The 10,779-nt window shown below is 36.1% G+C and overlaps 2 protein-coding genes across 6 annotated transcripts in view; both read left to right on the top strand.

The window, feature by feature from the left end:
* Positions 1–1,578: 1,578 nt before the first annotated feature.
* Positions 1,579–4,839, top strand: cysltr2b (cysteinyl leukotriene receptor 2b). 3 transcript variants are annotated; one of them, XM_027145945.2, is made up of 3 exons: positions 1,742–2,056; positions 2,599–2,643; positions 3,295–4,839. In XM_027145945.2, exons 2-3 carry the CDS (start codon positions 2,622–2,624, stop codon positions 4,335–4,337), a joined length of 1,065 nt encoding a protein of 354 aa, XP_027001746.1. In that variant the 5' UTR covers positions 1,742–2,056; positions 2,599–2,621; the 3' UTR covers positions 4,338–4,839. The 3 variants fall into 3 exon arrangements, with proteins under 3 accessions (XP_047676229.1, XP_027001746.1, XP_047676228.1); XM_047820273.1 differs by lacking the exons at positions 1,742–2,056; positions 2,599–2,643 and adding an exon at positions 1,579–1,734; XM_047820272.1 differs by lacking the exon at positions 2,599–2,643.
* Positions 4,840–10,032: 5,193 nt separating this feature from the next.
* Positions 10,033–10,779, top strand: part of fndc3a (fibronectin type III domain containing 3A) — a 61,944-nt gene continuing 61,197 nt past the window's right edge. For all 3 annotated transcript variants that reach the window (XM_027145847.2, XM_047820311.1, XM_047820309.1), the window contains exon 1: positions 10,033–10,501. The gene's annotated coding sequence lies outside the window, so the exon portion shown is untranslated. The remainder of the gene's footprint in view (positions 10,502–10,779) is intronic.

Genomic DNA, 10,779 nt, shown 5'->3' with positions numbered 1-10,779 from the left:
GTAGGTTGGATTAATCAGGGATCCACATACTTTTGGCCATATGGTGTATCAATATGTTGGTGTTCATTACTCCTTTGATTGAATAATCATAACATGGTTGATTTAAAATAAATAAATAAATAAAGTTGGAGGTGACATGTTGGTCTATTTTCACTTAAGAAATAAGAAGATAGTCATTTGATTATCTGCTGATAGAGACAGCAGTGGTTCATCTCTAGCTAAAAAGACTAATGTAACACTTTAGTCCTGTAGTCCGTTTAGATCTCTCACTCTTTTCACAATTTATACACTCTGCTCAAACAAATCAGCTTTAAAGCTTACAATTTCATGCTAATACCACCATCAACAGCATCTGAGATCTGAGCCAAATCTCTGCCTTTACTCAATGCAAATACGTTGTATAGCTACACTGCATTTTGTTCCAGGGTTTGCTTTGGATTTCTTGTTAACTTTACATTGGCTGTCACTGGAAAATTGTTCACTCTTTTGTTTTTAGAGGTTAACAGTAAATCTTGATCATTGTCACGTTTTTTGAAATTTTTCTTCTCCTATAAAGACTCAAACAGCGCACAACTTATCACAGAAATAAAAATACAACATACAATCTCACAAATTATCAGCAGAATTTCTAAACATATTACAAATATGGGGAAGTCATGTTTTCTTAACTTGTTTCAACTGTGTGTTTTTTTTCTTCCAGCAACATACCTAATGCCAATAATGATCTACCAGTATGAGCAGTTTCATCTGAGTTACATTATACAGAATTTCAACAAGGGATTTATTTTTGCTCAGCTATCAATAGAATGGCTCAAGTCTGTGTGCATTTCTGACCTAAATTGACTGCTAGGTTTACTAAGAAAATTACTGTCAAAATTTCTGATATTCACTTATTCATTGCAGTCACATTTCAGCTTATTAGTAAGCATAACACCACACACCACATTTCAACTAATTGAGGAGGAGGAGGAGGAGGAGGAGGAGAAAGTTTCTGGAAAACACTATTTTGTATTGAATAAAACTATATTATGTCTTAAATCTATTTTCAGACAAAAAGAGAAATAGACAGAGACTGAGAAAATACACCAGACTGAGGAAATAGGATTTCCTTTTTCCATCCACACACATTATTTGCATATAATTAGCAATTAACAAATTTCAATTAACACAAGCATGTCACAATTAGCGATGAACACCATTGTGTAATGTTTAGCTTAATATGATCCAAAGCCTGACAAAATGTGTCTAAATGTAACCTAAGTACAACTATTATAACAGTATATTTTATTTTTAGTAATTTGGCAATTTTGGCAAAGTTTGTGTTATTACTGATAATGTCACATTCATGACCATGGTTGTGTGATTTGATATTTTTACTAATAGGTAACAGAAGAAAATACACATATTGTAAACTCCAGGTGTTAATGTTATAAACACAAAGTTATGTTCCTGCAGTGTAAATACTTATACATATGGTGATTTAACAGAAATTCCAAGGAGCATAGTCTGTTACTGTTAGCCAAAATCTTTTCATTTATGGTCATCATTTGTGGGCTTGTTTTTAACAGGCAAGACAGGATCAGCTGCTGCAAACAAACACGTTCCATTTTCTAAGTGTGGGATATAAACCTCCTCTAGCAAGCTTGAACAAGTCGCACTCTTCACCCTTTTATGGACAAGACGCAAGACTTTTGTATCAGATATTACATCTTTCCAGGTTATAAAACAAATAAAGTGAGTAAATAACTATGTGTGAATATTAGTTTAGTTTCCTTTTTTTCTTAGTTTCTTTTGTATTTGTTCAGATTATGTGCAACAACAGTATTTATATTTTATACCCGTGGGAGTAATTATGCCATTTCCAATCATCCGGTGCATTTTTCAGAATCTTTTTTTATCAGTAAACAGAAGTTTTGAAGCAGTACCGTGTTCTGGGTGTGTCTTGTGTACAGAGATATGTATCGCAAAGGAAGTATTCCACTCCCTGTACAGCTCTCAAAACTATCATGATAACTTTTACTTTCATTCAGCATTAGATTTGTGCAACAATTAATAGGTAAGTGTGTTTTCTACAATGTGTACAGATGCCTCACTTTTGTAAGGGTTTGTTTTGTATGTAAGTTGCATGTTGATATTTAGTAATATTAACTCTTTTGATTAATAAACCATTGGTTTAATAGAAATTAAATAAAAGAAGTCTTAGTCTAATCGAATTGTTAGTGTTTGCATGTTTTGTTTTCTTAGTTTGACTCTTTAATTTCAGTAATAATCATAGATTTATGAATCAGATTTGTTTACATCTATTTTATAGTTTGGAGTCTCTGATTGTTATGCAGATCACTTTGTCTGTGTCACACCTCATACCTGTGTTCATAATAATTCCAAATATCTGTGCAGACTCAGACATAGAAAATTAGGATTTTAATATTTCACTATTTTGCATGATTTTGTGATTTACTTTGTGTTTTTTATCTGTTATAATGGAGAAGTTTGTGCTAGATCGAACACTGTTTTAGTTACACGATTCTCAAAACAGCTCAAATTTACATCTGAACTTTTTAACTTTTTTTTTTTTTAATTTGTATGACTAACTGCAAGAAGTGTGTGTGGCAAGTCATCACATGAACATGAATTTCTGCACTGGTATGGTATCAGCATATGACCTAGTACCTACTTAGTGAAATAAGAGCTTCTCACTTTTATGGCATAGAGTTCTTGTTGTTTTAGAAGTGAATATTTATGCAGCATATTCAGGTTATGCACAAAATTCCCAATAGAGCAAGATGTAAGCAAGAGGACTTGCTCACTTTCCTAATAGAATAGAGTGTAAAAAGTTAGATCATAAGATATTTAAGGTATATCTCCACACAGGTATATGATGAATATGAGGAAAATATGCATTACTTCACCTTCTCTTCAAATGAATAAGACAAAGTCACTTATTATTTTACTCAGAAACCCTAAAGTTAAATGTCCACAGTCTTGAAGACTTTAAAATAAGAGTTTTATACTGGAGACTTTATCTATAAATGTTAAAGAAACATCTCCAAACCTTCAACATATAAATGATTTTTCTTTGTAAAATAGCCATTTTTAAAATAAGTCACTAAGAGACACTGTTTATTAATTAATAACTACAGAAAATACTTTTGCATGGTGCATTTATAAAAACAAAACAAAAAAAAAAACTATGAATTAAACTATAGACAGAAAATTAGTTTTCCTTGGTGATGTGTTATTATTAATTATAGCAATTAAAATGCACCTCATATTTTGTCTTCTTGTTTTTTCCAGCCACTACGATGAACCAGTCGCTTAACACTGCCGAAGGCAACTGTTCAATCGGTGACTTCAAACGCAATGTCTATCCAACCGTCTACCTGTTTATCTTCTTCTTGGGATTATTCGCAAGTTTGCTCTCCTTATGTTTTTTCATTGGTGTGAGCAGGACAAGAAAGTCCTTCAGTTCAGTCCATTTATTCATGATGAACCTTCTCATTTCTGACCTGATGCTGGTGTGTTCCCTGCCGTTCCGAGCCGCCTACTATCTTATGGATTCCCACTGGATTTTCGGAGACGTCACTTGTCGCATCATTGGTTTTGTGTTCTATGTGAACATGTATGGCAGCATTTACTTTTTAATGGTCCTTAGTGTCGTTCGCTTTGTGGCCATTATTAAACCCTACAGCTATGTGTACTTACAGAGTAACCAAGGGGCTTTCCTGGTTTGTGCCTTCATCTGGCTGTTGGTGTTGGTTGGGTCCATCCCTCTTTTGAAGTCAGGCACTTTTCAGGATCCATCTGGCCAGATTAAATGCCTTGAGCTGGACTTGTCTCAGTTGAAGCCCATCATCACCTTGAACAAAGCTGCACTGTGCTTAGGCTTCATCTTACCCTTTGTAGTCATTTCTGTCTGTTATTTAATTGCAGCTAGTAAGCTCCTACAGCTTAGAAAGGATTCAACGAAAAGGGCACCCCATTACAAGTCCTGCGCATTAGTGATCATTGTTCTCATAATTTTTCTATTGTGTTTTATGCCATATCATGTAGTACGCACTGTCTTTCTGGAAGCTGAAAATCAGGTTCGAAAGAATGCCTATCAATCGTGTCACTACATTGAATTTGTAAGGAAAGCAGCTGTGGTTACGCATTGCCTGGCTGCTGGAAACAGTTGTTTGGATCCTCTTCTGTACTTCTTTGTGGGTGAAAACTTCTGGATCTACTGGTATAAGAAGAAAAAGAGGAAGCTGAGCAAAAAACGATACAATCACAGGGAAAAGCGATTAACAAATACAACAAGGACAGAGTTAAAAGTGGTCCACGCTCAGTGTAACTAAAGGGCCACTTATTTCAGTTATACAGAATTTCAGATAAATCTGTGGGGAAAAAAACACAGCTACATCCTACATTATCAATTATATAACTGTGCATTATTTTATATGTTAAAATTGTACTGTACTGTATCTAGATTTCAATAAGACATGCTGACAGTAACGCTTTAAAATAACGCCACACTGTGAAGCATTAATTGAGCATGAGTAAGTATTTGGTAGTTGCATATACATACTTTATTAACGATCAGTTTTTTATTTTTTTAAATTAAGTATTAAATTACACATAAACTTGTAATTTAGGGGTCGTAAGAGTTTCATAGGATATTTAGAAAGTGTACGTTTATGATTAATAAACTATTTCAATATATTTTATGTATTTAAAATGTATATAAACTATGGAAATTTACATATCTAATTACTAGGTATATGTAAATAATTGTAATATTACATATCTAATTAGACTTACTGTTACAGAGTGTGTTAATAAATGCTTTTATTTACTGTGTGTGTGTTTTAACAAATGCTTGAATAATGTCACGACGTGACACGGTGAGACAACAGGCGAGTGAGGATCCAAATGCAGTTTTAAAGGTTTTTACTAAACAAAACACAAACAAACAGGCAGGCAACGCGGAACAAACAGGAAACGGGAACATGGACATGCACACACCAACACCAACAACGACCAACAACATTGAAGTGAACAGACAGAGTATATATGGAGAACGAGAACCAATCACAAAACAGAGACAGACAAGGACTAAGACAAAACACCTGGGGAAGAGAATGAATGTAATTAGTGTCCATGGTAACAGATAGGTGGGCGGGGTCAACAATTAACATCAGGGAAAGACGGCAGACAGAAACAAGGGGAAAACACAGACAGACACATTACAAATAAATATTTCTAATATAACCTATTTTAATTCAGGGCATTAAAAAACATTTAGTACTTGTTAGTTAACTATCAAGTTATTATATTGAGAGCTCATCTAAAGTATTTAAAAACCTTGTAAAACTTTTACAAAAGAGATTTAAAGACCCAGTTATCTTTTCAACAGAAAAAGGAAACAAACGGAACAATGATAAAGAACAAAGAAATATTTATTCCAAGTGTTCAAGAATGGAACTGTACAACTGTACAATTTCATATAAAATCCAAAAAGCATCGGCAATCTCATAGAAATATAATGAAACAAAATGAAAACAAAATAAGCAACAAAATAAGCACAATAATAATAACAACAAACGCTACAAAATGAAGAAAATTAGCAAAATATTTTAACACTGAAAATGTTTCATGTAACAGTAAACATTGCTGAGCTGCACAAATATCAAGTCCTAAAAAAGTGCAAGAAAAGTATAAGCAAACGTTACACATAAAATATTTCAGTGTCAAAATCCAAATAAATTCCACATTTCAAACTGAAGTCATAATTAGCAGAGATAGAAAAACAAATAAACTAAGTTCATCTCTCCCACAGAAATACATCAGTTCTTGCCATCTCAGTTCTAGTGGGTAAAGTGACTGAAATTGACTATTTGTACTTCTCATGAATCAGTCTGCCAAATGCACCATCATGGTGTTTCTCTGCCAGTTATTCATTCCAGTCAATCACTGCAAGGTGGTCAGAAAGCAAACGCAGTCTGATTTCCTGTAAGCTTCTAGATCTGCTATTGTAGGATCTCTAGGCCAGAATGCTGGGCACCAGTGTGGGGATCAACATGTGGCTGTGTGATGTGTGCTGTGGCTGACAGTGTGATGGGTGTAATCTATCGCAGTTAGTATGATACTTGCACTTTTCAATACTCTCTCTTCTTGGTCAGCTCATCAATCCACTCCTTTTGCTACCCTACCCTCAGCTTACACATCTCCAACTCATGGGATTTTCTTTTGTCAAATCAAGGTTTGCAATAATCATGTAGTTTTTTTCTTAAACCTGATCAGGGACTAACAAAGCACTGTTGTACCACAAAGTGTTGAACATAACATGATATTAGGAAAATAGTTGTCAGGTAATAGGAGATGCCATAATCTTATTTACTGTGCTAAAAATGGTACACACCACAAGAGGTGAAATTTCATAAGGCAAACTTGATGTATGTAAATAATTCATAGAATTCTTATTCAGACTAATTCTGTGGTCAGAACTAATATAGCATGGTTTGGTAAAGCTTGAAAATTAATTTTAATGATTTAATGCTAAATATTGAATTTAATTTCAACAAGCTATACACTCCAAATGGAATAATAGCCTAAAAAAACAATGGTTATAACTGGATTTGTTATATTGCCCCTTGCAATGTATTTACTAACAGCTCCATCTGCTGGTCTGTCTCTATAACACATGCACTGTACTGAATTTCACACCAGGGGTTATTTGTACTGTAGGCCTGCTTTATCTGGCTATATTTGTTATTGGAATGTGTTAAATACATATATAAGAGAGTATTATATTTCTGAATATCACTCTAGAAACCTCTTATTACTTTGTGAAACTGATTTTTTTTTCAACAACAACAACAACAACAACAAAAAAACCTGAAATAACCTTTTAGAAAAAAAACATGCTAAACTTCATAGCTTTACATGTTGCCGGGGGCTCTTCTCACTCAACTGTGTTTGTTCCTTTAATGTGTTTGTATTATCACCTAGAAATGTAGATATATGGTAATGTAACTTTACAAACTATATAAAATTATATTAATTAGTTTTATTAAATGGGGGGCATGGTGGCTTAGTGGTTAGCACTTTTGCCTCACACCTCTAGGGTTGGGGGTTCGATTCCCGCCTCCGCCTTGTGTGTGTGGAGTTTGCATGTTCTCCTCGTACCTCGGGGGTTTCCTCCGGGTACTCCGGTTTCCTCCCCCGGTCCAAAGACATGCATGGCAGGTTGATTGGCATCTCTGGAAAATTGTCCATAGTGTGTGAGTGAATGAGAGTGTGTGTGTGCCATGCGATGGATTGGCACTCCATCCAGGGTGTATCCTGCCTTGATGCCGATGACGCCTGAGATAGGAACAGGCTCCCCGTGACCCGAGGTAGTTCGGATAAGCGGTAGAAAATGAGTGAGTGAGTTTTATTAAATTTAAATTTCTTTTTTTAGCCCCTTTCTCAGTAGAAGATACATATTAAAAGTCAACCCAAGTCATGACTGATAAGTCCAGGTCCTCTACTTTAAGTTTCAAGTCATAAACATTGACAAAACTTTGGCAAAACTAAAGAGATGGTTGTTGACTTCAGGAGAGCACTGAGCAATCACTCTCCACTGAACCTTAATGGATCCTCCACAGAGATTGTAAAGAGCACCAAATTCCTTGGTGTTCATCTGGTGGAAACTTCACCTGGTCACTCAACACCAGCTCCATCGAAAAGAAAACCCAGCAGTGCCTCTACTTCCTACTGAGGAAAGCCCATCTCCCTCCCCCCATCCTGACTAAGTTCTATAGAGGGACCATTGAGGGCATCCTGAGTAGCTGCATCACTGTCTGGTTTGGGAACTGCACCATCTCGAAACGCAAGTCCCTGCAGCGGATAGTGAGGACAGCTGAGAAGATCATCAGAATATTTCTTTCCTCCATCATGGAGATTCATAACACACGCTGCATCCACAAAGCATATAGCATTGTGGATGACCCCACACACCCCTCACACACACTCTTCATTCCCCTGCCATCTGGAAAAAGGTACCATAGCATTTGGGGTCTTAAAACCAGACTATGCAATAGTTTCTTCACCAAGCCATCAGACTCCTCAACAAACAGAACTGAACTATCCCAAACACACACTCACACCCAACTGTGTGAACAACTCCGGTCTGTACGTACAAATTAATCACTCATTCAATTGCTGTTTTTGCACAACACATTGCTGTTTTTCACACTACATTGCTATTTTCTGTACGACACGTTTTAATACCTCATTTCACTGCTGCTACTACATAAGTTTGCATTTACAAGTGATGCATAATGTTCTTTATAATACAATATGCACACTGTTGAGTGCTATTCTGTCTATTATCTGTCTGCACTGTCCTTGTCTCGCACTTTTGCACCAGGTTGCACATATTGCTAGGACATGTTGCAAGCTCTATGTTGTTATTTGTCTTGTTTTATGTAGCTTTATGTAATTTTTTTGTTGCACCATGGACCTAGAGAAACATTGTTTACTGAATCAGCTATATATGATGACAATAAAAGCTTCTTGACTTCTTGAGCAGTGAATTTATGAGTGTAGTAAATTTACATGTTATGCAGGCTTTTTAAAATTTGTGTTCATCACCTTTTAGACAAACATAGCATATATAACTCAATAGAAACATATGGGTATTTGAGAGATGCATAAAAATGATATAAAATTATTATTATTATTATTAATAATAATAATAATAATAATAACAATTCAGTTTTTCATGATTAGACTTATCTCATATCTACAACACCATAACAAATTTGTACCCTGCAGGGTATCACCTCATTCACAAGGAAAGGTGCAGTTTAATACATTTGAGTTGAGAATGCATGCAATAGTTATTCACTGTAAGCTTGAAAACATACACAGTTTGGCAGCCCCCCTCTACACTGTCCTTCAATGACAAAAAACACCATTATGACTATTACTGATCAGATATTATTACAGTGACGAACAATTCTCAGCACATCGGTGACACTGGCGAGTTGCGTTTGTGATGATGGTCTGAGTGTATCAGGCACAAAAGCTTTGTACGAGTATATTGACCATAATGAAAGCTCCGATGTCAGACACTGACAGTGTTTGAGAGTTTGGAAGCTTTTTTTTTTTTTGCAGAACGTCTAACTGGACAATTAGGACAGTGTTCCATTCCTCATTTCAATTATGGATCATGTCACATTGAGAACAATGAGCTTGGGTTACTGACTGTGTGGAGTTTTACACATTTATATGTGGATGAACTGTTTTCCTCTCACCTTCCAAAAACTTGGTAGGTGGATTCGGTATGCAAAAATTGCTCATAAGAGTAAACGTGTGCATGATTCGCTGTGATAGACTGGTGTCCTATTCAGACTATATCTCTGCCTCTTGTCCAGTGTTTGTGGGATACTGAGAAGGACTAAGTGGACGAAGTGAATGAATGAACGAGTGAGTGATTTATTATTATTAGGGAAGCACAGTGGTGCAGTGAATACATTTGCTGCCTCGTTGCTCCAGGCTTCCAGTTTCAACCATGAGCTCGGGTTATCGTCTCTGTGGAGATTTTTTTGCTTGACAGGATCTCCGGTCTCCTTTCACCTGTGTAAAATATGCCAGTTGGTGGATTGCCCCTAGGTGTTAATAAGCATGTTAATGTGTGTTCATGGCGTCCTGTGATAGTGATAGTGTGTTCCTGGGATATGCACTGGATCCACGAAGACCCTGACCAAAGTTTAAGTCGTTACCGAAGACGAATAAACAGATGATTATGCTTATTATTAATAACTATTAATAATAATAATAAGAAGAATTAATTAACATTATAGCTTAACATGTTTAGTAGTAGTTGTATTAGGCAGATCTATTCTATATTCAGCTACTGACTTTTAAAATATTCTTCAAATATTAATACAAAAGTAAACATTAAATAAGTATTTGCATATTTACAGTTAGCAGAAAATCAGGAGCAGACAGAAAAGCTCGTGACATAAAAGCAGAGATAAAGGGCGCTGATACGCATGCGCAGCGGATTGTGTACATTCTTGATAGAGAAGCATAATGGCGGGCGTCCAAACGGTTAAAGAGCCCAGTTCACGTTCAGATGGAGGCTGAGTTGCAGAAGTAGAGTAACACTTCGAAGCCGTGGTTTATTTCGGAGATAACGACGTGTCCCTTGACCTTCTCTAGTAGGGAAAACACGTCAATTATGTCTTCTTGTGGAAGAGTGGGATTTTTTAAAGCTCGTCGAACAAGCTAGCGAGTCTTATGTTTAACTATTTTTATAGTCTAAAGCTTAGCTAATAGCAGTCAGACACGTAGATTAAAAGGCTAGCGCTCTGCTTAGCTCGCTCGGTGCTTTGTAAAGCACTTGTGTCGAGCGAAACGAGGTTCGATAGAGGGTTAAAAAACAAACAAGAACCAAAAAAAAAAAAAAGAGAGAAAACGCAATCCAGATATCCTGCGGTGAAAGAAGCGGAACGAAGAACAACTGCAGCGAGTGAGTACTGAGTACTGAGCATTAGCGCTAGCTAGCTTGTGTACACACACCGCAAACGTGACAATGTACGCTTATTAACACGTCATGCGGCGAACTGTAACGACAAAGTAGTTTGTTTTTGTTTATTTGTTTGTTTCCTTTTTTGTGTGAACTCGTGTAATCGGTTGTCAACAGGGTTCGAGCTAGGAAGCTAAGTGAAAATGCACACGTCAACGTTATCTGGAGCCGTTTAACTTAGCTCGCATAAACAAACAGGACTTTACACAGCATGTGTTCAG

The sequence above is a fragment of the Tachysurus fulvidraco genome, chromosome 11, assembly GCF_022655615.1.
Source record: "Tachysurus fulvidraco isolate hzauxx_2018 chromosome 11, HZAU_PFXX_2.0, whole genome shotgun sequence".
Lineage (NCBI taxonomy): Eukaryota > Metazoa > Chordata > Actinopteri > Siluriformes > Bagridae > Tachysurus > Tachysurus fulvidraco.
The sequence above is the reverse complement of the archived record's forward strand: the minus strand, read 5'-3'. Positions and strand labels throughout refer to the sequence as shown.